We start from the raw sequence: 17,093 nt of genomic DNA on the forward strand, positions 1-17,093 counted from the left end.
TTTTTCCCCTTCTCAATCGTTTGTCAGGACTGCTTTTATAAATGGTTTTGTTAGTATGTTAGAAATAAAGGACTTTCTGTCAGTATGTTCCAACAAATAGTACTAACAATGCAGATGCTGTTACCAAGAGCTACTTAACCTGTAAGAATGTTATGATGGACATTAGGAAGGAAACATCTAACAAAAGCATGGTTAATGACAGCTTACTTTTGAGGAAAATCAGAATGTTTTCTAGAGAACCAACCAGTTCTCATTTGCTTTTGCCATTGGGATGGGAATGCATAGTTTAGCATACAACCAGAATTGCGGCAGAGCTGAAAATGCTGCTTATTTCTTTCTTATCATAGCCATCAGGTATTTTGGCCAATGTTTTCAGTGTCCCTTTGTTATGCACGGTATTAAATAGTAGATGACTTTAATTAGGTGGTTATTCTATTTTGCCCTAAAACAGTTGGTTAGCGATAGGTAGCATCTGAATGGAGTCGGGAGGAACAGTGATGACAGTCAATAATAGCACACTATCCAAATAGATGGATGACACACATTGTGTGATGTACCAATGAATAAAACTGCCTTGAAGGCAGTGCATTTACGATGCATATTAAATTGAGTCCTATAGTCAAGATGCAGCACTGGGGGTTCCAAGTGTGTTGGATAAAAGGGCTGCTTAATATGTCCATATTGTGGTCTTGAGCAGCTTGTGTCAACCCAAGTATATTTAAAAATAAACTCCAGACATTGTGGTTCAGAATGTACCTGAGGATAGAATACCATTATCAGCCTCCCCAGTTCAATGCTAAAAACACTTTGACGGGCATGTACTTATCTTTCAAGACCAAAAATCTCTCATTTACTTGATAGGGTTTCTTTTTTTTTTTTTTTTTTTTTCTTTTTAAAGATTTATTAGTGGGTTTTACAGGAAAATACCCAGTTTTGCCATTTGGATACTTTAAGCACATTATGCTCTAAAATACTATTAATACAACAGCAACAAAACCCCCAAAACTACATGTTAGTGTCTTACAGAGTTACTTAACGTTGTTCCTAAATGTAATGAGAGTAGTAAGTCAAGTCTTCCATTCATTAAAAAAAAAACCTTTTTGTGCTGTTCTAGACTTTGAATGGTACAAATTAGCAGTACATCTTTTCATTGTTGTTTGAAAAGCAACCTAATCATTTATTGGAAGACTGAATTGTTAGCACCTAGAGGGCCATGCTTTGACTTTAAAGATAATTTAGTGTATCACTTGGTATTATGGTAACAGTGTTTCCATCCTAAAGGTACGAAGAGTGTAAATGGAGGATCTGATGCTCAAGAGAGTAATCATCCACAACATAATGGTGATAGTACCGAAGAGAGCAAAGACAGCCGTGAGGCCAGCAATAAGACAAAGTAAGGCATGTTAGAGTCAGGCTGGAGAGATGACCCACATGTTAAGAGTACTAGTTCTTCGGAGGACTTAGGTTTGCTTTCTAGCAACCATATAGCAGCTCATAGCTGTATATATCTGTATATTTGTAGCATACACTCATGAAGAAGGTTCTTGGTTTTGATGCTTAGTCTGGCTTCAAACTCCTGGGTTCTAGAGATCATACGCCTACCTTGGCTTTCCCAATTGCTGTAACTACAGAGTACTATTGTGATTTTAGCACAATAGAGCCCGGAAGTTATTAGGAGAGATATCATACTGTGTATTTTGCATTTCTTCCTGAGACTGAACCATGATAGGGACACATTATCACTGAGCTCTATATCCAGTGATAGATATATTTTGATAGTTCTGTTTTTGTCTTACCCCCTTTCCCCCAAGACTCCTTTTAGACAAGATCTCACTTTTATATTTTATGATTGTATATTTCCCTGTCATGGAAGTTGGAATGTAGACCAGGCTAGTCTTGAACCCACAGATATGTCTGGAATTAGACATTAGTGCTGGGATTAGAGGTGCATGTTACTTGTATCAGCTTTACTAATTTTTAAAAACGTTTTGAATCAAAAGGCAGGAGGAAGAACTGGATGTGTTCAGTGGTAGTGCTCTTGGCTAAGGCTCTGTGTTCAATCCCTATCATCAGAAGATAGAAAGCTACAGAGAACCCATCTCATCTCCAACACCCTAGAAAGGTTTCCTTACATTGTACAGGCTGGCCTTGAACTTGTAGCAGTCCTCTAGCCACAGCTGGCTTGTGATTAGAGATTATATCATTAAATTGCCCCTATATTTATTTACTCAGGAAAATGGATCTAGGTGGGAACTCAATGAAGGAAAACAATCATGTTGTGATCACAAAAGTTAGTGCCAGAGGATCCTTTCTAGGATTATCTCAGATCTGTGCATTACACATTGGTAGCAGTTTGGGGTTTTTGGTTTTTTTTGTTTTTCTTTTTAAATTAAGTAGGACACAGATTTAATGCCCTCTTGCTCAAGAGAAAACCCCCAAGCCTAGTTGTAATGACTTTTTTTTTTCTCCCTTTACTTTAGGCCACCTGGAGAAGAGAGAGAGGCTGAAATCTCTCTGAAGGAGTCTACACTAGATAATTAGGTCGCCAGACTTCAGATGTAGAGTCTGTTCTGAGTGGCTTCATTTGAAATACTTAGGCTGCTGAAAGGTTTAAAGTTTTATAAGCATAGGTTTTGATGTTTAAGTAGTTGGGGGAAAGAAAAACCCTTTATATTTGTGTAAAAGTCAATTATTGCTAATTTTCCTTGTGCAGTATTAACAGCTCCGCCATCTAGTTTAGGGGAGACCTACTTAGAAAGGTTAACCTGCTTTATAGACATGACTGTAGTGTATTTTCAGTTAGTGTGTGTGTTAATATGTAATTTGTAGTAGGGCGGTTACATTTTAAAACTGCTACTTGTATAAATCTTTCCTCTTTTCCCAAATACTGTGGGTTTTGTGCATAGTTTTTACAGATAATTGGATTTACCAGACTGTCTTTTCACTGTTTGTGGGTTTTTTAGAAGTTGAGCATTTTTATGGGTGATAAAATGAATGTTACTTCTAAGTACTCACACTCCCCTTTTATCAGCAGTTATAACCTCAGTCCACTGTTTGACTTAGCTTGCCTCTTTGTAATAATGTGTAGTTTGTATGACTAGATGTCCACCAGGTTAGTATAGAAGGTACAGATTTGTTTACTTTTGTAAGTAATTTAGTTTTAGGACTGGGATTTCAGTGGCGTTAGAACTAAAGAGAATAGACTGGTTATATATACATATAGGAAGTCCATCTACAATTCTTTATAGGTACTAGTCACACACACGAACTAGTTTGTTTTTAATCTTACACTCATTAAGGTGTTTTTTTCTTTTAATTAGAATCAATTCATGATGCTTAAGTGATAAATAAGGAAACTAACCTAATTGAAAACATGGCCATATTAGAATGGGATTTTTAGTTTCTCTATCACATATCAGGATTACAGAAAAAAAACAAACATCAGTTGTTCCAAGGTAGTAACCAGATAGTCTATATACACAGATGTGGACTGTCACTCTCAAAGATATCCTGAGTAATTAAGTCAGTTACTGGTTTTTATTAGGTTCATCCTTATGCTCTGGAATTCTATAGTTAAGTGACTTAATGCCAGTGTTTGGGTGCAGTGTGATTAAATATGTTCTTGATTTCTCAGATAATTATTTTACCTATGTAAAACTTTAAATTACTTCATAATTGGACTGTGATAGCTCTTAGAATTTAACTTCTGTTTTGAGCAAACGCTGTACATTATATATACACCAGTCTTCTGTTTTGTCCTTAGCACATTTTTAACTTGGACAAAAATTATTCTAGTTCAGCCATAAGTGTCAATGTGTAAATTGTTTTAATTAAAGTTTTTTTGTTTTTGTTTTTTTGTTTTTACCAAACTCTTAGTAAATTATTATTACTAAAGGAATCCTGGATTTCCTGTTAAGGGAGTAGTCACTGAGACCTGTTAAGGGGTACAGAAACTATGCTGTGTAGTGAGATTCCCTCTTCTTCCCTAACCACAGGTGTTAGTTTCGTCAGTAAGCTACAGATTATCCAACTTCAGAACATTAATGGCACTCCTAAGTTATGTGCCTACTTGGGAGGCTGCCTTATTCTGACCATGTATGTTTATTTTCAAGCTTCATTTTTAATTTGGAATAGTCTGTTCATGGACTATTCATATTCATGTTCATGTTCAATAGGCTAATTCATGGACAAGCAATCACTCTCAAAACATTCATAACAAAACCTAGCTCAGCTAAGATCTAGTCAATGAGATAGCCACCTCTCCCACTGTGTATGTATGCATGTCTAATGTGCATGTATGAGCACCTATTTTGATTTCTCAGCTGCTTGGATCAATTTCAGATATTACCCCTAATGAGAATCTGTCTGCAAGCCTGTACGTGTAAACAATCTGACCAAAGCTCACCTGACAACCTTTGCTATTCTAGTTAGGAATTCAATAGCATAATAGATGTTACTAAGGCCTTGGTGCCATACACTAAAGATGTTCTTGTTCACATCAACTTACCTGAGTAAAGATGCCACTTGAAGGCCAATCTGCCATCCTTCAGATGAGTTTTATTCCATTGGTCAGAAACGAAAATAGCAAAACTGTAGCTTGAGACCCTTAAGAAATGAGAGTTAACTAAAAACAAACATGCATAAATTTGTGTTGTGTAATTCTCCAACAGATATTAGAGGTGACTGCCCCCTGCTGTAAGACCAAAGTAGAATCATCCTTAACTGTGACGCATAAGCAAGATGCTTGAGGAAACAGTTGTTTTCCACGCAGGTGTATCCACAGGGATATTCACTGATAAAGTTGTTCATTCATATTTACCTACGTCCTTAAAGTGACACATGAAACATGATGTTATATTTAAGATAAACTCTCTGAGGTCAGGGGGCCTTTATAGCTAGCTTCTAAGTACAAAGTTGAAATTCTGTTGATGTGAACCAGTTGAGAGATACAGTAAAAATTGCAGTAACATGACTAGCCTTTCCTCATTTCACCATCAAAAAAATGGAAGGTATGTAAACTTTTGGTGAAAAAGAAGTAGAATAGCATTCTCAATAAATAATAAGGATTCCATAGAGTAATGTTTATCTGTCATCTTTGTCTAGTAAAATGGGGTAATTGGCATTATACATGTATTAGGAATAACTTGCTGGAATTTCCTTTATGAAAGATGATCATAAACTGATAAGACCCACAAGAACTGTCATTAAATCTAGGGACTGAGTAAAAAAAAAAAAAAATCACACATCATGAATGTGTGATTATGTAGCAGAATTCTCAGGGTACTTAACACTGTTCAAAGAAACTCAGGCACATTGTAAGTTAGCCTTGGCAAGTAAATGGTACCTACAGTGTTGCCTACAGCACTAAATGAAAACACTTGTAGACATACCACAAGCAGGCACTTGTCAGCTCCACGTCAGTCGCCATAATTGGGTTTGTAACATTTACGTCCATGAAACGTGCTTCAACTTTTAAACTTCAAAATCTTTTAAACAGATGTTTAGGCTTCATTGGTTATTTATATGATAATTGTTTGTTAAATGTAGGATTCGGCTGAATTTAATATAAACCTAGGACAGAGAAAGTAATAGTTCAAAGTCTATTTTATATTACTATTATACATTTTCTACCCCATCTGTCCACAAAATATTTTGATAGATTTGTTTGGAAGTGTTGTTCTTCTATAGCTCAGAAAGAGAAGCCTTTGCTATATATACTACAGGGACAGAAGAATGAAGGAGCTAAGCCAGGAGAAAGCTTTTCTTAGCAATTTTTACATGATTAAAAGTATTATGGGGCTGGAGAGATGGCTCCGTGGTTAAGAGCACTAACTGCTATTCCCGAGGTCCTGAGTTCAAATCCCAGAAACCACATTTTGGCTCACAACCATCTGTAGTAGGATCTGATGCTCTCTTCTGGTGTGTCTGAAGACAGCTACAGTGTACTCATATATATGCTGAGAGTGACCCAGGCTTCATGGGATGTCCATGGTAATGTAAAGTCTGCCATTATTTTCTCCAGCCATGGCTTTAAATGACATTTGAAACTCAGTGCATCTATCTCTGTGATTCTTTCAAAAAACCAGGCCTCACTAAGACCGAGTGACGTAGATTCATTGTCATCTCATGTGCCTAATGTTGCTTTAAAGATATGAGCCCAATGTTAAATTGTAACTGCTCTTGATTTTGTGCTGCTTATCAAATAATGTTTGCGATTTCCCCTTACTGCAGGTATTTGAAGGATCTTCCCCTTGGAAGGTGTGGCTCTCACATCCTTCAAAGATTTCTTTAAAAAGACTACCACAGGGGATGCATTATTAACTGCATTCTATCATTAGCAAAGCCCACTCAGGGTACAGAATGCATAGGACTCAGAGAAAAGAATCAGAAATTCTGTTTCTGACAAGGTTTATATATTCAAAATACAAAAAAGCATTTCTACATCTCAGTAACAAACAAGGAAAAATCCATAATAGACCCTTGTAATAAATAATGTAATTATTAGCTAAACTGTAGTAGGAAAAAATTGTGGTTTTTTGTTTTTGGTGGTACTAATTAAAGGTTCCTGGGTCAACATAAGGATAAGCAAGGAATTCCCCTAGTTTGTTGCCTTCGGAATCATAGTGGAGCATTCTGAAGCAGACATCACAAAAGAAACATGGATCCTCTGGTGCAAAGGTGTCATTGTTCGTCACCCATCTGTAGTCAAAAAAAAAAAAAAAAAAAAAGGGTATAGCAATTGTTTTTAAAAAATGCTTCAACATTCTATGATTTGTGTTCTCTAACAGTGGTTATCAACCTGTGGATCATGACCCCTTGGGGGCAAGGTTTAAAGGACCCTTTCATAGGGGTCACATAGCAGTTATCTTGCAGATCAGATATTTACATTATGATTCATATCAGTAGCCAAAATTGCAGTTATGAATTAGCAACAGAAATAACTTCATAGTTGGGGTCAACACATGAAAATAAATGTTCACAGCATTAGGAAGGCTGAGAACCACTGTCCTATCCATAATACATACAATACATAAACAACATTTTCACTACTGCCTCAGCAGACTGTATCAGAACTGTAGGGACACCAGTAAGAAATGCTGCAGAACTGTACCTGAGATTTCTTCTTATGGTAAGGAAAAGCACCTATTAGAAAGCACCACACACACTTGCCTGGATAACTGTCCTTTAAGTTCTTCCTTGCTTACCACTTTCTATTAGTCCTCTCAGCATGCTACAGACCCCAGTGGACTTCCTTAATTTAGTGATGTAATCCAGGGTTGCCTTAAAATCATGTCCCCCTTACCCCAGTTTCCAGAGTGTTGGAATTCTAAGCATGTGTCCATATACCCAGATACTTTAAAATGAGGCAAATTTACACATACTGGTATAGGATACAGAGTGACCATGCCCATGCTCTTCCAGTTATTTACAATGTAGCGAACGATTCGAGACATTTTACCTTATTGTGCCATTAAAATAGAGACATGTATGAATTTGCATTTCATTCCTGCACAGGGGCCATAATACTGAGATTTGAGGATAAAAATACTGCAGTTTGTACTATAATATTCACCTGAGATTGTTTCATGCTTTGGGATGCCACTGGTTACATGAAATCACAATATAAGTTTCTTTTATTATTTTAGTCTTTTCTGAAAACTTGAACCCATTTGTGGATTTTCATTTTGGTAACTATTTTCCTAATCCTTTTAGATAAATACTGTGATAAGAAACTCAAAGCCAACTGATGATAAATTCTCAATTATTTCCCAGAGTAGTTTCCAAACTGGGCTCTGATTAAGAGTCGGCTGGGGCTGGGAGAGGGGGGCAGTTACGCACTCAGAGGTCAAGGTAGAAATATGGTTTGAGGAGCACATCTGACTCAGGCTGCATGAGACCCTGACTTTATTAAAAGTAAAGAACAAACCCTCAGTGTGCTAAAGGCACAGCTTGTGCCCTACCACGAGCAGTGCCTCACCCTGCCCAGGCCAACATAAATTCAGACTCTTCTGCTTCATCCTCCTGAGTATTGCAGGTCCAAACTGAAAACCTAATTGACTTTATATGCTGGTCATTTCTGTACTGAGAAAGATGAAACTGGTTTTGTGATGACCGGCAAGAAGCATGGTTCCTTACAGCCTCCAAGACTGTCTGCTTGTTTTAAAATGCTGTCGGGGTTATTACCTACTGTGCACATGCTCATTAGCAGGCAGCTGGCTCTGGGTTCAATTCTTTATACAAAACAATATGCTAACTTTTAGTCAAGTACACTGACTGGATCTCCAGAGTTTTACTGTGAAAACCAGTATTTCTTAGAGGACAATAAAAGTGTCACTCACCTAGCGGTATACATTTTACAGACAAAACATTTTCTGGTCCATAGCCAATGCTTCTTGGTAAGAAGGGGATAAAGTGTTCTATCCAGGCAGTCATCGTGATGCACAAGCCTTGCATGAGGAAATACATGAAGATATTAAAGCGCAAACTGCACCTGTTCTCCAGCAACATCAGCAACATAGTTGGCCTGTCATTGATGCATCCCCACCACTGGGGATGTAACTTGGTGGTAGAGGTCTTGTCTAGCTTGCTTACTAATGGGCATGGGCAATCACCTGCATCGCTGAACACTTTCTCCAGAGAGCTTTTCAGAATGAACACGGAATTGATTTCTTAATTCCCTTTATGCTAATATGCTGTGATATTCTAAGAATTACTGTTTAAAGTGTCCTTTAAAAGTAGATTCCATCAATTTTAACTGTTATTTGTGGAATACTTGGTGCCTGAGGTAGGCAGGTATACAAGGCACTTCACATGTCTGTGTGTGCCATTTCCTCAGCCCTCAATTCTAAACTATTCAGTTTTTGAAATTTAATTATTCAACTCCCCAATAGTGAATGACTATGATTTTGATTAAATTGAGATCCTCAAAAAACATGGGAATTCAGTCCTTTAGTAAATATTTTCATGTATGTATATTAGACAAAAGTCTCTTATTATGTAGTTCTGCCTGACTTAGAACTTGATATGTAGACCAGGCTGGTCTACAACTCACAGAAATCAGCCTGCCTCGGTTTCCCAAGTGCTGGAATTATAGGCCCACACTACCATGTCTAGTCTAGATTTTCCTAAAACTCTCCATTTCCATCTTCATGGAAAGTATACATGTGCTGCACCCAAGCTAGGCCACACTAGACAGGAAAGTTGTTCGATGCTGCCAAGCATGATTACTTCATTTCAATCCTCAGAACCCACACCGTGCAAGGACAGGCTCCTGCAATAATCTCTGACCTCTACAATCCAGCTGTAACACGTATCCCTCCCAAATAAACTTTTTAAAAAGACAGCTTTAAGGTAAAATATTCTGAATGGTGTCACATACCTTATGTCTGTGAAGACAACAACATGCTCACAATCTCCCTGGTGACAGTATAAGTAAGGAAAGCCAAGTTTAATATGCAAGTCATTAAATGTGAAGTCCTCCATTCTAGCGGCCTGGAATTTTCCATATCCTCGATCATGGGACTCTGACCATTCTATTATAGTTCTGTTTTAGGAAAGGGCAAGGATAAAACACTGTTATTAGAACTTGAAGAGGAAAGAAAAGATTGTGGGCAATTAAACATAATCTGGCCTACTAATTAAATGGATGGTTGCCATTTAGAAGGGTTATCATAGTGGTTAATAAATACTGGAGCAGGAAGTGTCAATTTGAACCAGTAGTTGTCAAACCTGATGACCTGGGTTCACACTGGAAGACTCCCACCAGCTTTCTCTGCTCACATGCCATAGCACACACATATATCCAAATTCCCAGAGGGGGGGAAAAGTGCTCCTCCCAGGGGGGTTGCAGAGGGATTAAACCCAGAACTTTTTCATCTGTGTAATAGGTCATTTTTATTTTTGGGATTTTGTATGTTTGTGTTTTAGAACAGGGTCTCCTTATACTTAGCACTGGCTGCCCTGGTACTTTGTAGGACAGACTGGCTTTGAATTTAAGAGATTCACCTGCTTCCCAGCTGCTGGGATTAAAGGTGGGAACCGCTTTGCCTGGTTCCTTTGTAAAGTCTTGTCAACAGAGACCTGTCTACCTCACTGATCTATTAACCTCCCAGTTTTTGGGAGGTTGTATGTGTGCCACTTCAGAGTGAGCACACAATGTATAGTGGTGCCACATTTCATTCTCATTTTTTGACAACAGGTCAGGTTTCTTTTAAAAACCTTAACACATACTGAGATTAAAGTGTTGGTGCTGAATGGTGGCAGCAGTGATGCTGGCCTTTAACTCCAGTGCTTGGGAAGCAGAGGTAGATCTGAGAGGCCAGTCTGGTTTGTGAGTTCCAGGACAGCCAGAACTACAGGGAAACCTTGTCTTGAAAAACTGGGGGTGGGGGACAAGACGGATGAACACAACTAATTACAGCAAGTATGATAGTTATGACCCAACTGGATGGAAAATGGCTGGAACCAGTACATGGAAGGATATGGCCACTGACAATGAAACAATGCTAATAAAATGCTATTAGAGATGAACTTTCATATTCATATAACTTCGGCATTACACACATCCACATGCATGAGACAATTAGAAAAACAAGAGAAGGTGGCTAGTGGGTAAAAGTGCTGCTGTCCGCAGGCCCTTGACATACCCTAGCTCCAAGGGATCCTAATTCCTTTTCTGTCTGCACACAATGTTGCCTGCCTCCCAATATACACATTATTTTAATGATCATCATCTGAGAATAATCAGAACCTTAGTGGGCCTAATCATTTTAGAGGTATGAGCCATTCAAAGTTAACAATTACTTGAAGGAGGGGGATGGACTCCTTAAACATACAGTAGCAAAACTTATGGAAATGTCACTAAGAGTTAGAAATAAGCTGGGTGTTGCAGCTTTTAATCCCAGCACTTAGAGGCAGAGGCAGTTGGGTAGAAACCCTGTCTCGGGCTGGAGAGATGGTTCAGTGGTTAAGAGCACTGACTGCTCTTCCAGAAGTCCTGAGTTCAAATCCCAGCAACCATATGGTGGCTCACAACCATCTGTAATGAGATCTGATGCCCTCTTCTGGTGTCTTTGAAGACAGCTATGGTGTACTTAAATATAATAAATAAATAAATCTTTAAAAAAAAAAAACCTTGTCTCAAGAAAAAAAGATGTGTATGAGAGAGAGAGAGAGAGAGAGAGAGTGAGTGAGAGAGAGAGAGAAAGAGAGAGAGACAGACTAGAGACATTTGTATAGTTAGATAGGTATGTGTTTGGTAGGCAGAGGCAGGCCTAGGTCTAGGCTATCAAGAGATACATACTGAGGCCTTTTCTCAAAATAACAAAAAACAAAACCAAAGACTTTGGCAAGATTTTTGGGAATAGTACCTGCTCAAGTCTCTGCATTCCGGGTATCTTTTGTCATTGTAAAATGTTCCTTCAAAATAAAAAAAAGCTGACTTGTATAGGTCCTACAAGAAAACAGTATTTAATGAAAGCTTATTCAGAGTAATTCAAATATTCACATCACAATATATAGACCCACTCAAATACCACACAACTCATGTATGGACCTCTAAACCTTATTTCTTGGACACACATAGGAGGGAGAGATATGACTCTTTTTCAGCTTTATCCTATTGCTATTCTAATCATTAGGCTTGATTTAAACGTGCATTTTGAGACCTGAGAAAGGAACCAAATGGACTCTGGTCAGGTCAGTGTTTGCTTACTGTGTGCTGCCTGTACCAACAGTTTTCTTTCTGTCAAAACTATTCTGATGTCTTCCTAGTAATGACAAAGATCTCTAGTTACATATTTTCCTGGCACTTATTTTCAGCTTTCTTACAAAATGTTTCCTATTTTCAGCAAATCTTAAGAGTATGGATTTCTTTGTGTAGCCTTAGCTGTCCTAGAACTCTGTAATCGGGCTGGCATCCAACTCAGAGGTCACCTGATCTGCCTCCAGCCTGGTCTACACGGTAAGTTTCAGGACAGCCAAGAATACAGAGACCCTGTCTCAAAAAGCAGAACAAACCAAACTAAACCTAGTAACAACAACAAAGATGTTCAGCCAATACTTTGTTCATAGGAAGCACTTTTAACGTCATAAACAGACATTTCTAAGACACTGCTGAAGAACTAAAAGCCAAACGTATTTCTGAACAGACAAATTTCCTACAAGGCCCTGTGCTAGAAGCCTGCTGGTGAGTTAATCACACTGATTCATCCAAGTCATCCACAGCCAGCAGCAGGGCAAAGACTGGGCTTTGAAGGGGAAATGCGAATCTGACTCTAGCCTCCACCACTGATTGCTGAACTTAACTTGAACAGCTCAGGACTGCTCTTTTTCTTATAGAAATGATGACAATTCTTTTGAAGGACAGCATATACTAGGCACATTGTGACTGTAAAAAAAGGGAAAAGAGTGACTGGATAGACAGCTAGATGGTTAGCAGTAGCTCAGAGGATAGTGTCAGAATAGCTGTAAATGGTGAGAAGAAAATGAACAGCCTCCTGCCTCTGAAAGGCTCCAGAGGATGGCGGATGGAAAGACAAGACCTCATTCAACACTTAGGACCCTGCTGGAACAATCACTATTTCCTTTGCTATTACCTTCTTCTTTTTTTAAGGGGGAAAGGGAAGGTCATCTTACTTTGCTGATGTGTTCAGGGGCTTGGTCTGGAGCGTTGCTGAATTCTCCACCAATCTGGAGGTCACTGACACAGCAAATTGAATCTCTCAGCTCCGTGAGCTTCTGACTGCCCAACACCAACATCGTCTGATACGGTTTGTGTTCTTTGTGCTAAAAGCAAACAGTAAATAAGTACCCATTTAAAAAACTAGTTAACCACAAATCCTACCAAGACCCGATAAAGAAGTTACTAATTCTCTCTCTCTCTCTTTTTGTCCTGGAACTCACTCTGTAGTCCAAACTGGCCTCACCTCAAACTCAAAAGATCCACAGGCATGGTTGCATGGCATAATTTCTTAATTTGACCTATCCTTTAGGGTTCGAGTCAGGGTTCAGTAGTACCGCACTTGGCTAGTCTGTACAAGGTTCTGAGTTTGATCTATGTAGGATGATGTCATTATGCAGCAGGGAGGGTCCAGCCTATCATTGGATGAGAAGGGTAGGCGGGGAAAAGTCTAGGAAGGAGACAGGAAGAAAGGGAGTGAGGAGAATCAAGATGGAGCTGGTGAAAGAGAATTTAGATCCAGGTGGTCTTAATTGGTGATAGGCAGATATGAATATTTTCAAGGGGTTCTATGGGTCAATTTGTCTTATCTAGGTGGGTGGTTTATATCTTTGTCAACTGGATGCAAGCTTATTGCGTGGATGGATTGTGGATTTCGAATTTAACATAAATCTGATTGATAAATTATTGGTTGTTGAGTCATGATTTTACTGGGAAATGTGAGGAAAGTTCCAGGCTGGTAGGGAGACAGCTAAAAGATGGAGGCTTGTGGACCTGGCGGTAGAGAAACAGGTAGGGAGAGATCCGGCTAAGTAGACTGCAGCTCTCTCTGCAAGTACAGTCAGAGTGAGAACTCATGGGAACCAGTAACCGCAGATCCAGGTTTTACTTTTACCACAACTGATCTATAGTACTGAAAACAAAGAAACCTGAGATAGGACTTCAAATATTAAATGCTTTGTCTAAGGTCTTTTTAGGTGCTTATAGGGTCACAGTGATAAAGTGCCTCCCTGGGAGGCATGCTTGGGGTCCTAATACTCAAAGTTACTTAGCCATGAAAACCAAGAGGTTTTACCACTGACCTTATTAAATATAACAGGATATAAGATGTTCACAGATAGGATAAACTCTCCTTTTTCAATCATGTCTGCTGGATTTTCAGGCTTTTTTCCTAGAGCATGAGATTCCTGAAGAAAGAAAACAAGACCTTGAAATGAGCCACTGTAACTCAGTTAACAGGCAACATAACACAGAGCCATGAGAGAGGGCTCATTGAGGTCTAATTTAAAGTGAGAAAGACATTCTCTCCCTCTCTCTCTGCTTACCTCCCGCCCCTCCTCTCCTTTCTTTTTTTTTTTTTTTTGTTTTTTTTTTTTTGTTTTTTTTTTTGAGAAAGGGTTTCTTTGTGTAACCTTGACTGTTCTGGAACTAGTTCTGTAGACCAGGCTGGCCTCAAACTCACAGTGATCCACCTGCCTTTGCTTCCTGAATGCTGAGATTAAAGGCGTGAGCCACTACTGCCCAGAGAACGGTTACTCTCTATGCTCAGTTTCACCTATTGTAGTAACAGAAAATACTTCAAGGAACTAAAGTCATACAAAGTATCTTGGATCACCAATACTAGAAACCAGTAACAAGGCAAGCTCAAAATCACAAATGCTTGGGATTCTTAGTAATACAACAGTACAGCTATGCATAGTGATTGTGTCTGCTACACTGTCAAAGTGGGGTCAGGAAAGACAGGGGCAGGAAGACTTCAGAGTTTAAAGCCAGCTTGGGCTATCCAGAGAGACCCTGGTGCTGGAGTGGTGGCTCAGGCTATGAGTATGCACCCTGTGGCTTTATGAACATGCATGCTGTGCCCTTGGAGGCCAGAAGAGGCCGTTAGATTAGAGGGAGTTAGAGCTATAGGCACTTGTGAGCTTCCCTGAATGAATGCTGCATCCCAAACTCAGGTCCTTTCCAAGAACCAGTGAGTTGTTAAAAAAAATATGCAAGGGAAGTTAGAAAACACTGTGAAGCCTAGACATATTTAAAAGACTGAAGAGCTATGGTTAAAAAGAGAATTTATATCTGGAAACATTTACATATAAAAAACTGTATTAATGAAGAAAAAGAACAAACGAATTCCAAAGTTAGCAGAAAAGAGGAAATAATGTAAGGTAGAAAAACAAAATAGAAAAGTTAACCAAAGCAATCTTCTGAGTGAGTGCATCTGTGGCAGTGTTGGATCCCTTGGAGGTTGTGATCTTCCAACATGGGTGCTGGTTACCAAGCTCAGACCCTGAGGAAAAATAAAGGAGGGCTGCCAATCACTAAACCACTGGTCACCACAAAAGTTAGTTCTTTAAAAACGCTGAATTACTAAAATCAGACGTAAAAGCAGGGGCTGTTGAGATGGCTCAGTGGGGGAAGGCACTGTTTCTGACAGCTGACAACCTCACTGCAGCAAACGCCAGCTAACCAGAAAGGGCAAGTCTAGAAGGTGTTAAAAGGAAGGCCAATTCTGTGCTAAAGTCTTTGGCTTCCGGTAATTGGGCAACTGTATGTCTTAATTATTTTACCATATGTGATGAAATCGAGATGGTAATTCTAGTAAGACATCCCATTTCCCATGGGACAGAAGTCTAACCCATGGCCTTGGGTATGGTGTGCAAGCACTCAGCCCAGACAAAATTAATCTCTCTGTTCCTTTTCTGACTACTCACAAGAGATCATGTGGCCCTTAATGCTGAGAGACCATTTAGTGTTTCCTGCCTCCTAGAATGAAACATAGGCAAGAGAGAGGGAGGTGGGGAAGAGAGGGATGAATGGGATCTTTTACCACCGATTTAGCCACATAAAACTCATCTTGTCACCTTTGCTGAAATTGTTGTTTCCAAAGTGTCTTCTTATCCTTGTATCTGCCTGTGCTAGAGAAATACTGAATAGCTGGCATGTATTACTATTCTGTATTATTCAGGTGTCAGTGGGTGGTACAGGCCTTTAATCCTAGCACTGAGAAGATAGAGGTGGGCTGATCTCTCAATTCAAGATCAGTCTGCTCTATATAAAATTAGTAAAGTTACAGGCTAGCCAGAGCTACACAGTGAGACCCTGAGGTCTTAATAAAACAAAACCAAAAAAGTAGACACGTTCACACACACACACACACACACACAATATCTATATAATTTTGAAACCATGCTTTTGGGGGACAGGGGTACCTTGTACTTCATCTGATTGCTATGTACAAAAGAAAAAAGGCTAACCGTTTTACATCACATTTTAAAATTGACTCGAACTGGGGCTAGAAAAATGGTTCAACAGTAAAGAGCATTTACTGCTTTTGAAGAGGACCATAGTTTGGTCCCAATAACTACATAGGATTCACAGCCATCTTTAAAACTCCAGTTCCAGGGGATCCAGCACCTTTTCTGGCCTCCATGTGCAACCAGGCGTACAAGGGCTGTGAAGACTTACATTCAGGCAAAAACCCAAACATGAGAATTTAAGTAATAAAAATCAAAATGAATCAAAGATCTAGCCTACAAACTAAAATTGTAACACTTCACAGAAAAATCAAAGGACAATCTTCACAGTACTGGGTTAGATAGTATTTCTTAAATACTCCAAAAGTCAGTAAACAACAACAAAATGATATTCTTGAGCTCATCAAATTTTAACATTTGGCAATATCAAAAAAATAAAAAAGACAATCTGCAGAAAGAAAGACAATATTTTCAAGTCATAAATATGGCAAAGTTTTAGCATTCAGAATACCCAATGAGACAAGGTACTTTAATTGTAAAGAATTAGAATATGTTTTTCAGAGAAAATATATAACCAAGCAATATTTAAATAAAAAGATGCTTAACATTGTTAGCCACTAAGGAAATACAAATAAAAATTATAAAATATGAAAAATATCTACTAGGATTATTCTAACAATATATGAATTAAAAAAGATCTGGAGAGATCGCTCAGCCGTTAAGAGCACCGACTGTTCTTCCAAAGGTCCTGAATCCAATTCCCAGCAACCACATGGTGACTCACAACCATCTGTAATGGGATCAGATGCCCTCTTCTGGTGTGTGAGAAAACAGTGTACTCACAGTAAATAAATAAATAAATAAATAAATAAATAAATAAATGTTTTAAAAAAGAAAAAAATTAAAAAAAAAGATCTGAACAGTTTAAGTTTCGCCAATTACTAATGGGAATGGGAAATGCAGCTTTTTATGGAAGACAACAGTGTTAAGACAGAATGATCACATGCCCATGAAATGTTAAGCACAGAGTCATCATGGTGCCTAGAAGTTCCACCCCAGGTATCTCACAAAAACAGAAGCCAAACACTTACTTAAACTCCAATATTCACAGTAACAATAATCCATAGTAATCAAAAGGTAGAAACAACTAAAAAATTAACAGC

At 38.7% G+C, this 17,093-nt stretch overlaps 2 protein-coding genes across 4 annotated transcripts in view; one reads left to right on the top strand and one right to left on the bottom strand.

Annotated features, from left to right (window-relative positions):
* The window catches only part of PSIP1 (PC4 and SRSF1 interacting protein 1), a 32,204-nt gene extending 27,166 nt beyond the window's left edge, over positions 1 to 5,038 (top strand). The window contains exons 15-16 of the mRNA XM_080921162.1: positions 1,282 to 1,393; positions 2,481 to 5,038. Of these exons, the coding sequence (XP_080777288.1) occupies positions 1,282 to 1,393; positions 2,481 to 2,541 (173 nt within the window). The 3' untranslated portion in view covers positions 2,542 to 5,038. The remainder of the gene's footprint in view (positions 1 to 1,281; positions 1,394 to 2,480) is intronic.
* Positions 1 to 17,093, bottom strand: part of SNAPC3 (small nuclear RNA activating complex polypeptide 3) — a 36,877-nt gene that overhangs the window by 9,652 nt on the left and 10,132 nt on the right. For 2 of the 3 annotated variants that reach the window (XM_080921168.1, XM_080921166.1), the window contains exons 4-10: positions 13,762 to 13,866; positions 12,637 to 12,786; positions 11,370 to 11,452; positions 9,380 to 9,544; positions 8,340 to 8,447; positions 5,391 to 6,699; positions 4,508 to 4,605 (exon numbers count right to left, since the gene is read on the bottom strand). In XM_080921168.1, the coding sequence (XP_080777294.1) occupies positions 6,552 to 6,699; positions 8,340 to 8,447; positions 9,380 to 9,544; positions 11,370 to 11,452; positions 12,637 to 12,786; positions 13,762 to 13,866 (759 nt within the window). In that variant the 3' untranslated portion in view covers positions 4,508 to 4,605; positions 5,391 to 6,551. Of the gene's footprint in view, positions 1 to 4,507; positions 4,625 to 5,390; positions 6,700 to 8,339; positions 8,448 to 9,379; positions 9,545 to 11,369; positions 11,453 to 12,636; positions 12,787 to 13,761; positions 13,867 to 17,093 lie in introns of all 3 variants that reach the window. The other variant, XM_080921167.1, reaches the window with a different exon arrangement.

The sequence above is a fragment of the Micromys minutus genome (assembly GCF_963924665.1).
Source record: "Micromys minutus genome assembly, chromosome: 9".
Lineage (NCBI taxonomy): Eukaryota > Metazoa > Chordata > Mammalia > Rodentia > Muridae > Micromys > Micromys minutus.